General features: G+C 37.6%; 1 protein-coding gene across 1 annotated transcript; it reads left to right on the forward strand.

Moving 5' to 3' along the window:
- The first annotated feature begins 1473 nt into the window (after positions 1-1473).
- Positions 1474-13736, forward strand: LOC121422766 (N-sulphoglucosamine sulphohydrolase-like). Its single transcript, XM_041617947.1, has 5 exons — positions 1474-1608; positions 4432-4698; positions 9027-9180; positions 10509-10747; positions 11412-13736. Exons 1-5 carry the CDS (start codon positions 1521-1523, stop codon positions 12185-12187), a joined length of 1524 nt encoding a protein of 507 aa, XP_041473881.1. The 5' UTR covers positions 1474-1520; the 3' UTR covers positions 12188-13736.
- The last annotated feature ends 5017 nt before the right edge of the window (positions 13737-18753 follow it).

Raw genomic sequence — 18753 nt, forward strand, 5'->3', positions numbered from 1 at the left:
TTCCCAATGTTTTTCTCTTATTTACACTCCATCGACAAAGCCAGTCATTTTTATCATCTATTTCACTTCAATTTAGTTTTCAACAGAGCTAAATATGCGCACTGTACGTCAGTGCGACTGAAAATGGCTTCATTTTTGTTTCATATTAAAAAAATTGTATTATACGAATGAGGATGTTGGAGGCTGACAGTGGCCCCGCCCCTCCCTCCTAAAAATAAAAAAAGATGGATAGTGGTATTCACGTTTTTTTTGTACAAAAGGGAAGGGCTGAATCGGTCTCCGGCCCCCAATGCAGCTAGATCGAGTGCATTGCCCTGGTGAAGCAGGGTGCTAAGGGTTGCTGCACTCCATTCTAAAATATAGTGAAACCCTTTTTTTTCTTTTCAAATTTCTGGGGATCGACCAATTTGACTTCCATGTTGTAGTGAAAATTTGGATGGGCTTCAATGGCTTCAACCCCCACTTTTTCCCAAAACTGTACAAAAAGATAAAAATTACTATCTGATTTTGATTTTTTGCATTAGTGGTCATGCAGCCCCCCCCCCCCCTCATATTAGAAACCGCGAGAACGCGGTTTGCTGTCTTTCTTTTTTTTCATGGGGGGGGGGGGCTCAGTTCATTTTGTTCTTGTTGTTGATGCTGAGTACCATGCTGGGGCTGAGCATAGTCTACAACTGTAGACCCACCATCTGCAGTGTGTGTATCACAGCTGATTCAAGGAGTCTGCATTATATAGCAGACTAGGTCTACTGAGGCGGCTCGATCGCTTCGCTCGCCCTTTCAGGCTGGTTCGCAAACCAGCTGGATATCCCACTTCACGAGCCATTCAGAGTCTGCATAGCAGACTAGGCTGAGCACTGAACATTGGGCGTTGCATGAGCACTGAATATCTAGGCTGAGCACCGAACATTGGGCGCTGAGCACTGTAATCCAAGCTGTGGGGAATAAGTTACAAATTGATGCAGAGGTTCGAGGTTCGAGCCCTGGTCACGTCTTTCGGATGGTGACGTTAAGTCGGTCCCAGACGTAAATAATCATATCTGATTGATACTTTTTTTCATACTGTTTTATTCTGATTCCATGAACAAAAATATAACATTTCAATTTAACATTTCGAAACACATAAAATAATATTTTACATTTCATAAATTTATTTTGACTTTTTTCACTAAATTAATACAAGCATAAATCATATATAACTTAAAGGAGAAACAATGAAATCAGTTATAAAAATGGTTAAAACACCACTCCCCCCCCCGCCCCACGTCTGACAAAACTAAAATACACACACACACACACACACACATTGTTTTTGTTGGAGACCTCACAAACAATAAGATCGCTTTAACCTTTGAGCCCCCGCCCCCCCCCCATGTCACACACTAGCGCTAGCCTGGGTGTTGGAGCCATATATAGCGCTACACAGTGCAGCTTCGGCTGATCGACCATACACAGCCTGACCGACGTCGATCAGATTAATTATTGGACTGAATGATCAAGTGAATTCTCTGGGAGTCATCATGTATTCTTTGGTGGCACAGATGTTCTTACTATTACTATTGCTACAAAATGACGTAACATTTGGAAGAAATGTCATGGTCCTTGTTGGTAAGCATGTTTTACGATAAGAAATGGAGAAAAGTTGATTGATCTTAATCATGGTGGGAGTCGTGCTGAGCAGGTGCAGGGAATTCCCCTTTTTTTTAGCCCGGCACCTCGGCACGCATGCACACCACAAAACCACATACGGACTACGGTGAGTGACGGGTGTACAGCCAAGCCAAATTTCATGAGCTCAGCTCAAACTGTATGCGACAGTTAAATAGCGTTTTTGATGTGATTTTAATTGATTTTAATGATTCTTATTATCGAAAATATTCATTTATCATCTCTAGGAAACACTCTAAATAAAAGTGGCTGAGTGGTTTCGAAGAGGAGGGAAATGAGGGGTAGATGAACATCAACGGGTTAATTGCCGTTTTGTATTTTTAGGAGAGGGGACTTGGATCACGAGTATAGTACTCCTACTAGTGATCCAAGTCCCTCATGAGAAATTGGACAGTCTTCACACGGGAAGGGGACTCGGATCACTAGGAGTAATTAGACAGTTAAATAGTGTTTTTAATGTGATTTTTCATAAATTTTAATGATTGTTATTATTGAAAATATTCATTTATCATCTCTAGGAAACTGTCTTAAAGTGGCAGAGTGGTTTTGAAGAGACGGGAAATGAGGGGTAGATGAATATCAACGGGTTAATTGCTGACATTTTATTTTAGAGGGGGGACTTGGATCTCGCGAAGTATATACAGACATTCTTTATACCTGACGAAATAAAGCAATGAAGACTGTCAAGAGGGAGATGCAATTTGATTTATTTTAATAAAAACGTGATAGACGAAATAAAGCATAATCATAGAAAACATTTATATGAAAAGAGATTTATTTAGCATAAAAAAGTGCTCTGGCCACCATTCTTGTAATCCTCTAGGATCTTGTATAAATAGATGGCCTCAACATTGTACCAACTTGGGTACCCAGGCACTTGGCTGATCACATTGCCGTGGTATTTGGTTTCGTTGTTGGCAAATCTTTGTCAGATTTAGAATAATAAAGGATATTAAAAGAGTGTTATGATACTGCTTTCAGCTGTGGCAAAAGAAACAAAACATGCCAGTTAAAACCAAGCTGGCCTTGGCCTCGACAGTGATCAATATCATGACAAATACTGTAAATTTATTTTACAAATGCTCATTATAGGCCTAGACTGTGCTAGGTATTCTACTGATTTATTGTTTTGATCTCTCCTGATAATATTTTTCTCATAAAACAGGATGGTTCACAAACTATGAGTCTTGCCCAATTTTGCAATCAATAAAATATGCAAAATAATATTTTGCACCCTAGATGACCTTTGACCTTATCATTCTCAAGAAAATATGTGGTAATATCCACATATCGTTTGTACCAAGTGTTAACATAATTGATGAAGAAATAAAGAAATGGGAGCAAGTTGACCTTTTGACCCCTACATGACCTCTGACCCATCGTCCTTATGGACATACATGTGGTATTACCCAAGGATCATTTATACCAAGTGTGAACGTAATTGATGTAGAAATAATGAAATTATGAGAGCAAGTTGACCTTTTGACCCCAGATGACCTCTGACCCATCGTCCTCGATGACATACATGAGGTATTGATTGCCGAAGGGTCATACATGTATGTACAAAGCGTGAATGTAATTGATGCAAAACTAAAGAAATGAGAGCAAGAGCAGTCTGATGAAAACAAATCTTCATGCCTCAGAACGAGTTTTATTTGGCACCAAGGGGAAAACAGTGGGCCCTGGAATGGAAAATCAAGTGTAAAAAGGGGGACCGTCCCCTCCGCGGTACATACACACTGTCCACAATATACAGAGTACCCCCCCCCCCCCCCGGCCTTATGTAGGTGTAGGTATAATCATGGACCTAGAGTAGTAGGTCCATGGTATAATGCATTGGAGTAGGAGAGGGTATACTATAGATGAGGTTTATAGTTGAAATGTACATGTATGGCTCTCTATGACCTTTGCTTTAAGCTAATGTATTTTGAATTTAGATGGTTTGCATTTAATCTCATGTGCAATATCAACATAGTGCTTGGACTTCTTCCAGGAGTCTATGTCCTCAGCTCTACTGTTCCCTTTTTTTGTGCTCGATTCGATTCAATTACTACTTTATTTACATGTTAGTGATCATTGTTAAATGTCTTGTATTGTATAATGATTTTTTTTTATTCTTAAGGTTGCCTCTTATTCTCTTTCCAATTTCCACCTCTTGCTTTCCCTTCTCTTTTGTCTTATCCCTATTTCTTTCATATCTTTCCTCTTCTCTCTCCTCTTTCTTCCTAATCTTTCATTCCCCCTTTTTCTTCTTTGTAGTAATTATGTTATGGCCTTTGGTATTTACCTATGAGACATTTCTTTTTCATCTGTATGAATTTGTATTGTATTTAATTTATTATGTTTACTTTATATTTTGTTGTTTCTATTTGTAAATGTAAACTTTCACTTATTTCAGTGTTTGACTGCTTGTGATTATATTTTGATAGTTTTTATTGCAATAAATCCAATATATATTTAGTTTAAGCACCTCTAGTGATGTACTACTGACAACTTAATTTGGGGTAGATTCTAGGCTAATGTCCTATTGAGAAAAAATGGGTTTATTGCTGTGTTACAGTGCCTTATTGAAATGAACAAAGTTGTTTGTTTGTCTTTCAAAAACGTTTTTAGAATCAAAGTTTAGAAAGATCTTACTTTGCTTTGGTAACTAACTCTCTTTTAGTTGTAATGTAATTTTTGCAAATGATTTGCCATCACTAAATGGCGTAGAATTTATCATTACATATTGTGAATCTCCATCATTTGTGCTTTTACTTTCAGCGGATGATGGTGGATTTGAGATGGGAGTTTACAACAATACTGTCATCAATACACCTCACCTGGATGCCCTAGGAAAAAGAAGTCTTGTGTTTAACCATGCCTATACCTCTGTCAGCAGCTGTTCACCTAGTCGGTCTGTCATCATGACAGGACTACCACAGCATCAGAATGGAATGTACGGGCTACTCAATGGCTATCATCATTTTCAGTCCTTTGACGAAGTGAGAAGCTTGCCTCTGCTTCTCGGCAAAGCAGGAGTGCGTACAGGTAATGATTTGGCAGCCAATGTTCTCTTAGTTAATAATTATCAGTAATTCTTCCAGTGGTTCTTACATGACATATTTTGTCATAATTACCCTTCTAATAAACCAATCACCTGACTGTAGAAGGCAGAGGATGCCAGTTTTGATTTTCAGGGAATCTGCCACTCAAATTTGGTTGCCATAGGACAAGCAGTTGCCAAGTTTTGTGTTGTAAGAGTCTTGCATGTCAACTTTCGTATGTAAAAAAAGTAAAGGTATTCTATAACAATTTGACCTCAAATGACCTCTGAGAGGTCACAGGGTTTGGTTTTCAAATCGTAGTTGTTACCCACCTGGATAGAATAAATGTAGATTATCTTTTGCTCAAGGATGCTCTTGCTGTTGTAGGATTCAAACTCAAGACCTTAGGTTAAAATAATAATATAGGTATATTTACCCAGGGAAGCCACTTCAGTTATGAAAACTGTTCTACCAGCGGGCACTGCTATTATTACCCTGGCTTTAGCTGAGTTGCCTAGGCGCTCAAGCATTCAAGGAATTTCTTCCTACCGGGTACCCATTCACCTCACCTGGGTTGAGTGCAGCACAATGTGGATGAGTTTCTTGCTGAAGGAAATTACGCCATGGCTGGGATTCAAACCCACGACCCTCTGTGTCAAAGTCAGAAGACTAATCCACTGGGCCACAATGCTCCACAAATCAAGACTATCATCGACCGCTCAAGTTTGATTATTTCAATGCTTCTTCCCCCTATAGTATTGCCAATCCCATGAATGAACTTGAAGCACACATTAGTGATCAATAATTTGCATCCAACCATCTCCACTTGTGACCTTTGACCTTTAACACCTCTTGCAGTGTTTTCCATTTCGCCTTTCTGAGACCTGTACCCGACTGGCGCTTGTGGTCTACTTTTGGCCCGAGTCATTTTCACTCATCAAATTTTGTAGACTTTATATAGGGCCATGGTTGATGCCTTTTGTAATTTCTTGAAAGGGTTATTACATGATATTGATTTTTTGGACCTGTCTCAGACAAAATTGATAATTTCAGACCCCATTGCATGTTTTTTGATAGTACAAATGGTTTTGTTACAATACAAAACCAGCATTGAACATTGTTTATTTGCTGTTAATTATGTTTACCATGAGTTTCCATTGATGCCATATATATATTGAACATATTATGTGTTGGGGTCCATTTTTCTTTCTTTTTTATTGTCTCGCCCACCAGAGGTGAAGGCGAGACTTAGGGATCCAAATGTCGTCCGTCCGTCACAAATCTAATGACACATAACTCCTCAACCGTAAGTCGCTTTTCAACCAAACTTGGATGGTAGATGGACTTGGGGGACCTGCATGTTATGCTGCAGTTGGAGGTCACATGGTAAGGTCAAAGGTCATTTTCAGGTCAACGTTAAAGTTTACATGCAAGACTCTTCAGGTCAACGTTAATACATGCAAGACTCTCTTATGACACCTAACTCCGCAACCGTAGGTCGCTTTTCAACCAAACTTGGATGGTAGGTGGACTTGGGGGACCTGCATGTTATGCTGCAGTTGGAGGTCACATCATAAGGTCAAAGGTCATTTTCAGGTCAACGTTAAAGTTTACATGCAAGACTCTCTTATGACACCTAACTCTGCAACCGTAAGTCACTTTTCAACCAAACTTGGATGGTGGATGGACTTGGGGGACCTGCATGTTATGCTGCAGTCGGAGGTCACACAATAAGGTCAAAGGTCATTTTCAGGTCAACCTTACCTAACTCTGCAACCGTAAGGTGCTTTTCAACCAAACTTGGATGGTAGATGGACTTGGGGAACCTGCAGGTTATGCTGCAGTCGGAGGTCACACGATAAGGTCAAAGGTCATTTTCAGGTCAACCTTACCTAACTCCGCAACCGTAAGGTGCTTTTCAACGAAACTTGGATGGTAGATGGACTTGGGGGACCTGCATGTTATGCTGCAGTCGGAGGTCACACGATAAGGTCAAAGGTCATTTTCAGGTCAACCTTACCTAACTCCGCAACCGTAAGGTGCTTTTCAACGAAACTTGGATGGTAGATGGACTTGGGGGACCTGCATGTTATGCTGCAGTCGGAGGTCACACGATAAGGTCAAAGGTCATTTTCAGGTCAACCTTACCTAACTCCGCAACCGTGAGGTGCTTTTCAACCAAACTTGGATGGTAGATGGACTTGGGGGACCTACAGGTTATGCTGCAGTCGGAGGTCACATGATAAGGTCAAAGGTCATTTTCAGGTCAACATTAAAATTACGTGCAAGGCTCTTAAGGCAGGTGTTATTCCATCCCAGTCATATTACAATGAAGTTTCGATACAATTCTGTTGCATGCCCTCGCAAATCACGATATTTCTGGTTATTTTCATACGTGGGCGAGACACAAAATCGCTTTTGCCTTGTATACAGTGGTGGCAAAAAATTATTAGGACAACAAGCATATTTGAAGTTTTTTAGTTGTTTTCATTTTATAGTTGGCCATTGAGATACCTATGATATTGTCGTTGGAATGTCAAAAGTCATCATTATGCTTTGAAAACAATAGAATATATTCTGTATAAGGCCACTAAATGAAAAATATTAAAATATTGCACCTATCAGTATCAGGAAAAAAGTGTCTACATGTAAAAAATATTTAAAATCCCCATATAAAAGTAAGCATGTTCTGAAGGTCTTTCTGCTGAATAATAGAGAAAAATTGCATGAAATAGAGTAGGAATAACTAGTAACATTTTATGTGAGGATTTAAGAAAACAAAATTTTGGAGTTAGGAGCTCCTACATGTACTGAAGTCACCTTCCTGCTGGCCCTAAATTTCTCACCATATTTAAATTGCTCATGAAAATTCCTAAATCAAAGGGATTGATTCATGTTATAAAAAATCTCTATTTTTAATAAATTAATGATCATGGTTATTTAGGTCATATCTCGACCAGGGGAGGGGGCCAATTCCAGTGCTCCCTGTCGCCGAGAGACCAAATTTTATAAAAAAAAACATTGTAGGTATTTGGGATATCATAGAATGAACAAGTCTGCGAAAGTTAACATATTTCAAATACTTACATACCTTGAAATTGTCAATTCATATATCTGCATTTGGTACTTAATGTTGAATACATTATGGGGAAACTGAGCGCCCATAGCGCAACAATTTTGTAGCTATGCATTACCTGATGGTTGAAATTAAATTTTGTATTATAAGATGCCTACACCAGAAAGTCATGAAAGCTTTTGATGTATAAATGTTATCCTCGAAACTAACTTCAGCAACTGCATACAGTGGTTATCAAAAGTGAGTGAACCCCACCAGAAAATGAACATATTTAAAGTGTTCCAAGTTCTGCCATCTTCTAGATATTTAATTGGGCAGTGGGGTGATAAAATATCACATTCAATACTTCCATAAACATTGTGTGTCTACAGACAACACTGGGCTTGATGCTTGAAGGACCACATTTTGTGGTGGGGTTCCCTAACTTTTGAGCACAACTGTATGGTTCAGAATCCCAGAGACTTTTACGTGGATTTGGCCATAAGATAACTGTTGGTTTATTCCATTGTAATTTGCCATTGAGAAAGGGATTTGAAGTCATGAAGATGTGCATTGATGAGCAGAGGTTTTTCAGAGATTCAAACAATAGTTGATTGTTCGAGAGTTAAGAGGATAATGTAGTGATGAATCTTGCTTGGTTGGACACATCACCAGTTCAGGGTTCATTTTCTTTCTTTTTGAAAAGCAGTCAGTCCTTTATCACTACTGTGTCTAATCCTGCTGATCTGCCCATGTAAAATGGATTATCAGAGACTCGGTAGGAGAATTGACCAAGTTTTCTCAGGACCAGATTGAAATCTGAATAAATATCACACTTTTTTATGTATATAAATGTAAGTTCAGTTTAAGAGAACCTTCATGTATGTAAAGTATTTAATCATGGATAAAAGTCTGGCACATTAAAAGGCACTTACTAATCCCAGAATTCAAAATCACAATTCCTGCTTCTGATGTAATCACATTTGCAAACTTTTAGGTCAAACATGAAATTGCCTATTACTTTCACTTGAGAAATTCAAGCAGTATCACCAAACAATCAATACTTCATGAATAATTTTGGTAGGCCTAATTTCTTTGTGCCATTCACAGAGTGCACCAATCAGGCACCTGTTGTGTCCAGTGGGTGCAAGCGCCATTGTACAGCAAACTTATTTTTTCTTGCTTCTTACAGTTAATTAATTATATTTCTTTAAAACTTTAAACAGTTTTAAAGAAATATCTCCGTATATAGATATTTTTTTAATATGAATTGACAGGAATCATTGGAAAGAAGCATGTTGGTCCAGAATCTGTGTACCCATTTGATTATTCTAAGACTCCAGAGGATGGTTACCCCATCATGCAGGTCGGTAGGAACATCACGCTCATCAAACAATATGCAAGGGAATTTCTCCAGGACAAGGATGAGAGGTGAGCCTTTAAAGTGCTTGAAATAAAGCAGATATGATAGCGCCATCTTGAGTCCTCAACTACTCATACCTGACCAGTTTTCTGACCCATAATGCTAGTGTAGTCTAGTAATATACTATAGACCCACTTGAATGATACAATGCTAATTTACTACTCAATATGTTTATACCACAATAATTATGTTCCCAAGTAGCAAAGCAACTACTTTTCCTGTATAAGCATTGTAGTTTCTCTATACAAATACAATTATAGGTCAATTTATTCTCTGTAGTATCAATAGTTATCTGAAAATGTATATTTTAAGACTACATGTATGTATTCATTACACACAGTCAATGAGAGACCACACACAGTTCACTCCCCCTTTAAGGTTCAAGTTGAAATTACATTTTAGATGTGATGTAATTCACCACCCCCACCACACCAACACATGATCTTCCACCTTGTGCATGTACTCAAGATGATGATGCTGACTCCATCTCTGGTTAATTTTAGAGATGTGTGAAATTATTTGAGTTTGATTGGAAAACCTACAATTTCACTTAATTCATGTTTCACCAGTCAGACAACAACATTAAAGTATATGGAACACAATGGTACTTATAGAAATATTTTTCAATGTTATAATGCTATATTGACACCAACAAAGTCGACCCCAAACCGACTGATAGTATTTCAGTGGGAAAAAAAGAATTACCATCGGTCTGTCTGGGCCCCATCTTACAAAGAGATACGATTGATCCAATCAATCACAAATTCTCAATTGTATGGAAATCCATCCATACCATAATTTTTTCTACAGGAAATTTGCAAAATCTCCTTAGTAAACAAAGAGAATCAAACTGAATCTTTGAGAGAATGATGAATGTATGAATATACATCATACATGTACATGTATCTAGAAAATATTTTGAAGAAGTTTGCATTTTAGTTGTTGGCTGTCCATAGTTGCAATTGAATGGATCAATCGTAACTTTGGAAATCCATCAGTGTCATCATTTTTTCTAAAGGAAATTTGCGAAATGTCCTTTGTAAACAAAGGAGAACACACCAAATTGTCAAGAATGCAATGAATTTATGGATATACATTCACATCTTGAAAATTTTTGAAGAAACATGCATTTTGTTTACTTTGCTGGCTTTCCATAGTTGCGATTGATGGGATCAATTGCAACTCTTTGTAAGACGGGCCCCTAGTGTCAGTTTTGCTGGTGTGTCATTGCCATTAGTGGTGTGTAAGTTCTTGTCCAGTCGGGTTTATTGTTCAACTGCCTGTAAAGTTTCCTAAGTCTTCATATTTTCATCTCATCTCCAATCTTATATTCCAGACCATTCTTTCTGTACATTGGTTTCCATGATGCCCATCGCTGTGGTCATACGCATCCTGAATTTGGTCAGTTCTGTGAGAAGTTTGGCAATGGTGACCCTGACATGGGTACCATAGCTGACTGGAAACCGGCCATATATGACCCTCAAGATGTGCTGGTGCCGTACCATGTTCAGGACACGCCCGTAGCCAGGGATGATATTGCTGCGCAGTACACAACAGTTAGCAGACTTGATCAAGGTTTGTTACAGCTCTTTTTTTGCCTCTGTCTCTTCACAATTTGTTGTAATGGTTTCTTATTGCGATTGTCTATAGAAATGTATATTTGTTATTAATGATTCTCATTAAACATAGTGAATGGGTCAAAATTTCAAGGGTGTAAATTGTCCAACAAAAACCAGCAAAATGTGGCACCAGGTTTTTTAAAATGGCAGACTTGATTTCAATTGAGTTATGAACTTGTAGGAGGTTGGAAGTGGAATATATGGCAATGAAATGTTTACCAGTCTAGATGTTCAGAAAATAATGATCTTGCTGGTATAAATAGCAATCATTTCCTAGAAAAAACAACAGAGTGGCATTTGCAAGGCCATAATGGCAAGAATTCATTCAGAAACTGGTCCTCAAGTCCCTGTTACATACACCATAAGGGATTGCTATCAGTCAAATTTGAAGACAATTCTGATTTGTCACTGATAATTTTTTGAAGAAAATGTACATGTAAAAGTGATCGTCTTGATTAGCCATTCTCTATTTCCAATCGATTACAAACCTTTCTATTACTTACAGGAGCCTGATGTCTTCCCCAAACCTATTGGGGTCATTTCTAGCTGCCCCTCAATTTGAGATCATCATACTTAGCGAATGCTAATCTCTTTTTGGGGTCATTTTATTTGGTTAACAGGTGTTGGTCTGATGATGGCTGAACTAGAAGCGGCAGGGTACCTGAACGATACCCTCGTTATCTACACGTCGGACAATGGCATACCATTTACCAGTGGACGTACCAACCTATATGAGAGTGGGTCTAGAGAACCCTTTATGGTCTCTTCCCCTTATCATCAAGATCGATGGGGCCAGACTAGTGATGCTTTTATCAGTCTCATGGATATTACACCAACAGTCCTGGATTTCTTTGGTATCAAGTACCCCAAGTATAAGATCTTCAAGGGATCAGTTGAACTGACAGGGAAGTCCCTTCTGCCGGCGTTGACATCGGAACCTACGGGATGGAACGTGAGTCTGTCCAGTCACGACCTGCACGAGATCACCATGTTTTACCCTCAGCGTGTCATCAGGACTCCGCAGTATAGGCTTATTCACAATATGAACTTTGCCATGCCGTTTCCCATCGACCAGGATTTCTTCATCTCGCACACATTCCAGGACATCTTAAACAGGACTAGGGATCACAAACCCTTGAACTGGTACAAGACGCTCAAGGAATACTACTACCGACCCGAGTGGGAGCTCTTTGACCTTTTGGCTGACCCCACAGAGGTCAATAACCTTGCTCATGTGGGCAAGTTTCAAAAACTCATTGTGAATCTTAAAAAGCAGTTGTTGGATTGGCAGACAGTCACGAATGATCCCTTCAGATGTCATCCATGGGGTGTATTAGAAGATGCAGGGGATTATAAGTACAACCCAACATGTCTTCCTCTAGATAATGGATTATAAGTCATTCAGTTCTGGGCCCCGTTGCATTAAAAGTTACTACATTATGGTAACGTTGCCATCCAATGGTAGCTACCATGGTAACAATGCTCATCAGCCAATCAAAATTAAGGATTCCATAAAAGATACCACTGGATGGCAAAGTAACCATAATGGTAACTTTAATGCAACAGGACCCAGGAAGGGAATGTCCCCAGAACAAAGGATCAAGATATATTTGTGTGCTTTTTAGGACATCAGTCATCGAGTGTGTATGCACATAAAATACACACTGCCATGTGAACTTAAAGGGGGTTACAAAGTGTTGATTATGACTTTCAAAGAACTGCAATCAATTCCCAGTTTGATGCATCATGCAGTACAGTAACACAGCACTCTGAAGGTAACATTATGTAGTACAAACCCCATGTGCAATTTCAAAGTGTGTTTTTTTAGGTTGAAGGAGATTGAAACTCTTGAAACCAGTTGAATTCATGTATAAGAGAAATATCAGCGAAACAGATCAATGAAAGTTTGAGGAAGATTGAATAAATACTAAGAAAATCATGAGCATTTGAATATTGAGGTCACTATGCTATATACATGTAGATCCTCCCATTGGCAATGCGAACAAGATCTGTAATGCTGTACTGTACATACAACTTTCTCATGTAATTCCACTTGAATTTTCTCTTTCAGATGTTTTTTTTCAGAGAGAACATGTAATAGAGCTTTCACAATGCATTATGGATGACTGGTTTGTTATGTTAATCATTGGAATGAGTATGACCTTTTATTTTTCTGCTTTCTCATTTATAGTAACCAGGGTGTCATTCTCTTTTGAGCATGACAATGTTTATAACTTTGTGAAACATCCCTTGCAATCAGCTACAAATACAATAGATTGCAAACTTTCTTTTCTTTTTGACTAGCGATGTGCTTTTGAACTGCAATGGATAGCTAAACTTTTTTTAAATCTTTGGACTGACAATGTGTAATTGTGTTATTGAACTGCAATTGAATTCGTAATACTAGGTTGGATTGCAAATTTTCTTGCAATGCCCGATTAATTTGGTTATAAGAATATATCCTTTAAAACTAAATTAACTTAAAGCCAAACTCACGAGGTCAAAGTGAGCAAAAATATTAACTTTGTAAGTCTTTTAAACTTTATATCATCATAAGCCATGAGTTTTTAAATTCTGGGGGATGATAATGACAATTATTGTTTAAATATTCTCTTTGAATCTAGATTTTATTTTGCAACATTGTACTGAAAACTATTCTCTAGATATTACCCAAGAATAATAGCCATTTGTTAAATTCTCTGTACTAACGTTAGGGGGTAGAAGTAGAAAACTAATTATTACAATTGTTGAATTGTACAGATATGCAGAAAGTATTGTTTGCAACGGGGGAAGCAGTCCGGACATCATAAAGTAAAATCCAAGTCGGCAACACAAATATTTAGCGCATGTTGGCACTTGCATAAATGTAGCACAGAAGGCCATCAATCAAGAGAATGTCATGCATATTTGGGATTTTGTTTTGAAATAAAACTTTACTTATTTTTCTACCAGTCATTTTGCACATATTAATATGTATCTGATTTATATTTATCTTCATATACATGTATGTCCAAGTTTCTTGCTTCATTCACACACTGGCAGGGGAATTCATTCTCTTTTTCATAGAACTCATCAATGGTGCTACATGTACATAACATTTTTTTTCTGTCCGCAGCCTAAAACTCATAATATATAATTTTTTTTGGGGGGGGGCATAACATGTAGCTCGAATGGATCTGTACTTGATACACTCCCGATACTATCTCTTAAAATGTACATAATCATGAACAGTATACAAATTTAATATATTTTACTGATATATTTTATTGTCCAACATTCTACAAATTTAAACAATGTTGTAGTGTTTGAATTCATGATGCATAACCAGGAGGCTATTAAGGTCTGGTCACACCGCCCGAGCGTTGTTGGAGCGGTCGTGGAGCGGAGAGAAAAAATCATCACCGTTCGCTACTGTTCACCATTTTCGATTTTGATTGTTTTTTTTGTTGTTGTTGATTTTTTACCCCAATTTTGTGAGCGAAATTCGACTCTCTTTCCCTTCAGCTCCATGACCACTCCAACAATGCTTGGGCGGTGTGACCAGGCCTTTATATAAAGTTGTTCCTAAAGTAAGGCATGACCTGATGAATGTTTGTAGTATGGCAAGCCAAATGCGTTTCTCAAACCAAGTCAATTGCAATAGCTTAAATAACAAGTGTGCAGTGAATACTGTATACATTTTCCTGAAATATTTGTTCCTAGATTAATATCTCATAACAGAGCTGCCAACCTGAAAAAGAAAATGTCAGTATTTTTAAAGCTGAAAATCAATATTTTGATGATGACATCAGTATTTTCAATGAAATAACATAAGACAACACATAAAACGGAAACTTTAGAAATCAGTATTTTGCATGAAACCATCAGTAGTATTCTTATTTTTCAGTACTAAATACTGAAAATCCTTACTACCCCGGTACTTGGCAGCTCTGTATAATGATCTGTGGCTCCCATGTTGCACATCATACCGCGTTTTCCCCATTGTTTTGCCTAACTTGAAAAACGAATCACTTTCCACTCGTCATATTCATAAAACCTTGATAAAGCCAGTTTGTTCAATGTCTTAACCCTAAAAAGACTGGGCTATTTTGGAGGCTAGAAAAACTGGGGGGGGGGGGCCTTTTGGGCCCCCCCCTAAGATCTCGGCCGTTGGTCGTCCGATCGCAACCAAATTTGGCACACACATCCTTTGTCATGTCCTCTAAAAGAAAACAGTCAAAATACTGATATTCATTGTATTTTTTAATATATGCATAATTAATTATGCGAATATGCAAATTTTTATCAAAAAATTGAATTTTTCATACTTTGGTACCTATTGCGGTCCATAAATTCCTGTTTCAAGGTTTTCAGCTGTAAGAAGAGGTTGTTTATCATGGAATTGTGTTGTTTCATGCTTGAATTATTAGATATGCTTATGCAAATTAGTAATTACTAAATATGCAAATAAGTACTCCGCATGCGTTATGTAGAGAAATACAATAATTGGCATGTTTTATTGCATTACACTCTCTTGCAATGAGACAAAGCAATCTTGGAAGATACACAAGTGATGTGTTACATGTACACTAGCTGGTGAAAACAAAGCATAGGAGATATCACATAATTTATGCAAATTATATTCATAATTATGCGAATATGCAAATTTTTATCAAAAAATTGAATTTTTCATATTTTGGTACCTATTGCGGTCCATAAATTCCTGTTTGCAAATTCTTGAGTATTCTAGATATATTTTGGGTTTGTGTAATATATAACTTATTCAATATCAATTATAGCATAATCAACTAAAGTGTGACATTACTTGTCTATTCAGTGTTTCCTGCACCCAAGAATATAGTTGTGCAAGCGATTCTGGTATTTTGCACTACTTTTCTTATGTTTTTCTTTGATTTTAATTTCTTATGTATTTCTTTATTTTGCATTTCTTATGTATTTCTTTATTTTTTTATGCAATGTTTTTCATTATTTTCATATCCTAGAACTGCTACTTGAATTCACAAGTGACATAATATAGAAAGAAACAAATAACAAGTGGAATGCCTCTGGCCGTCTCACCTGCATCACGCGGTTCAATATAGCAGCAGTGCTGACTTTGAATACTACTCTAACTCGCACAAGATGTTCAGTGATACATGGTTACTCTTATGTCCACTTTTTATGAACTAGACCAATAAACTTACAGAGATATGATGGTTATTCAACAAAAAACCCCAACATGGCCAAAGTTCATTGACCTTACATGACCTTTGACCTTGATCATGTGACCTGAAACTCGAACAGGATGTTCAGTGATACTTGATTACTCTTATGTACAAGTTTCATGAATCAGATCCATAAACTTTCAAAGTTATGATGGTAATTCAACAGATACACCCAATTCGGCCAAAGTTCATTGACCTTTGACCTTGGTCATGTGACCTGAAACGTGCACAGGATGTTCAGTGATACTTGATTACTCTAATGTCCAAGTTTAATGAACTAGACCAATAAACTTTCAAAGTTATGATGGTAATTCAACAGATACCCCCGATTCGGCCAAAGTTCATTGACCCAAAATGACCTTTGACCTTAATCATGAGACCTGAAACTTGCACAAAATTTTCAGTGATGCTTGATTACTATCATGTCCAAGTTTCATGAATCAGATCCATAAACTTTCAAAGTTATGATGGGAATTCAACAGATATCCCCAATTCGGCCAAAGTTCATTGACCCTAAATGACCTTTGACCTTGGTCATGTGACGTGAAACTCATGCAGGATGTTCAGTGATACTTGATTAACCTTATGTCCAAGTTTCATGAACTAGGTCCATATATTTTCTAAGTTATGATGACATTTCAAAAACTTAACCTCAGGTTAAGATTTCGATGTTGATTCCTCCAACATGGTCTAAGTTCATTGACCCTAAATGACCTTTGACCTTGGTCATGTGACATGAAACTCTAATAGGATGTTCAGTAATACTTGATTAACCTTATGGCCAAGTTTTATTAACTAGGTCCATATACTTTCTAAGTTATGACATCATTTCAAAAACTTAACCTCAGGTTAAGATTTGATGTTGACGCCGCCGCCGCCGCCGTCGCCGCCGCCGTCGCCGTCGGAAAAGCGGCGCCTATAGTCTCACTTTGCTTCGCAGGTGAGACAAAAATGTAGTTAGAAAACAATGTGTATAACATTCATTCAAATACCATACACTTTACACACAAACGAATACAAATTTCAATTTCTTACGTGACATGTGATACGAAAATGTTACGTAACTCCGTAACCGCGGCATGGGGGTATACAAATTTGGTATCAAAAGTTGCGCAAAACTCGAGAGAAAAAAGTCATGAAATGGCGGCGCGAACGCTTCATGCGCAAAAAAGTTATCGCGATTTATGTACAGGGGGGGCCTAAAAGGCCCCCCCCCAGTCTTTTTAGGGTTAATGAGCAAGTATCCTGCTATAAAGAAAGCAAGCGTCTTTCACATCTGTTTTAAATGAATTCCCTATTGTTTTTACAATGATAAAAATGTAAGGTTTTCCTTGCAGGTTTCCATTAAGAAAGACATGACTCTGACATCAGGCCCCCATAACACAAAGTTTAGTGATTCATCGCTTATATGAAAAACAATACAGTTAACTCTGCCTCAGTCGAATCTCTTGGGACCAAAGATATCTGTCCGACTTGAGCAAAATTCAACTTAAAGGAGGTATATAGCACATGTTTTGAATAATCTAGTCAAAAATTGCTTCAACTTGGGCAATTATACGACTTATGAAAGGTCCACTTAGGCAGAGGAAATAATTCTGATTGGTTCCTAGTCGGTGTACTGGGCAAAATGCGCATGATATTGATAGGCCATTAAAGTGATTAATCTCAAATCTTTGTGTCTTGGGGCCCTGGAGATGCCCTTATCAGGTGACTTGTGTGGCCAATTCAAATACTAATATTGTTTGTAGCTTTTATGAACATTTATTCTGGAGCTGTATTACATAGATGATCTGGGCCCCATCTTACAAAAAGTTGCGATTAATCCGTTCAAACACAAATATGGACAGCCAGCAACGTCAACATCTAAAATGAAAATTTGTTCAAAATATTTTCTAGATATAATGTATATTCATACATTCATAATTCTCTCAAAGATTCAGTGTGATACTCTTTGTTTACTAAGGAGATTGTGCAATGCACAATTTCCTGTAGAAAAAAATTATGGCATGGATGGGTTTCTATACAGTTGAGATTGATTGGATCAGTTGTAGCTCTTTGCAAGACTAAAAATCAGCCAATGGTCAATCACTAAGATTTGTGATACAGGGCCTGGGACTTCTTTCTGTTATGTCGATGTTACAAAATGCACCATTTTGAGCATAAAGAATGTAAAAAAATATCCTACTTTTATAGGTAAACCATGCAAATGATTACATTTTTTAATATATTTTATATATATACTGAAATAAAACTAATAATTTGTTACTCATCAATTTCACATCTTTTCAACCTCTATTGTGTAAAGTCTCATGTTACTTGAGGTGACTTAGAATCAGAATCCCATCATAAATGCTTGTTGACTTCCACTGTAATTTCATGGTACTCGGGGCTTTTCTTCTCTTGGTCAAGTTACCAGAAATTTACTCACATTGTGCTGCACTCAACCCAGGTGAGGTAAATGGGCAGCAGCAGGAAGTAATTCCTCAAAAAGCTGTGAGCACTGGAATAGGTTGACTAGCTTATCCAGAGTAATATTATAGGAGCGCCTTGAGCACCTAACAAGGTGGATACGTGCACTATACAAATCCTTTATATCATTCAAGGCCACTGCACACCTTACGACTGCAATCCAATTTTGGAACAAATCACATTTTGCTTATTTTCTGAAAGAGTGAATGGAACATATCATTTTATTTGAGGTTAAAATTAATTGAAAGAATACTAATATAAACATTTTGAAAGATTATAAGCCTTTAAG

The sequence above is a fragment of the Lytechinus variegatus genome, chromosome 10, assembly GCF_018143015.1.
Source record: "Lytechinus variegatus isolate NC3 chromosome 10, Lvar_3.0, whole genome shotgun sequence".
Classification (NCBI taxonomy): Eukaryota; Metazoa; Echinodermata; class Echinoidea; order Temnopleuroida; family Toxopneustidae; genus Lytechinus; species Lytechinus variegatus.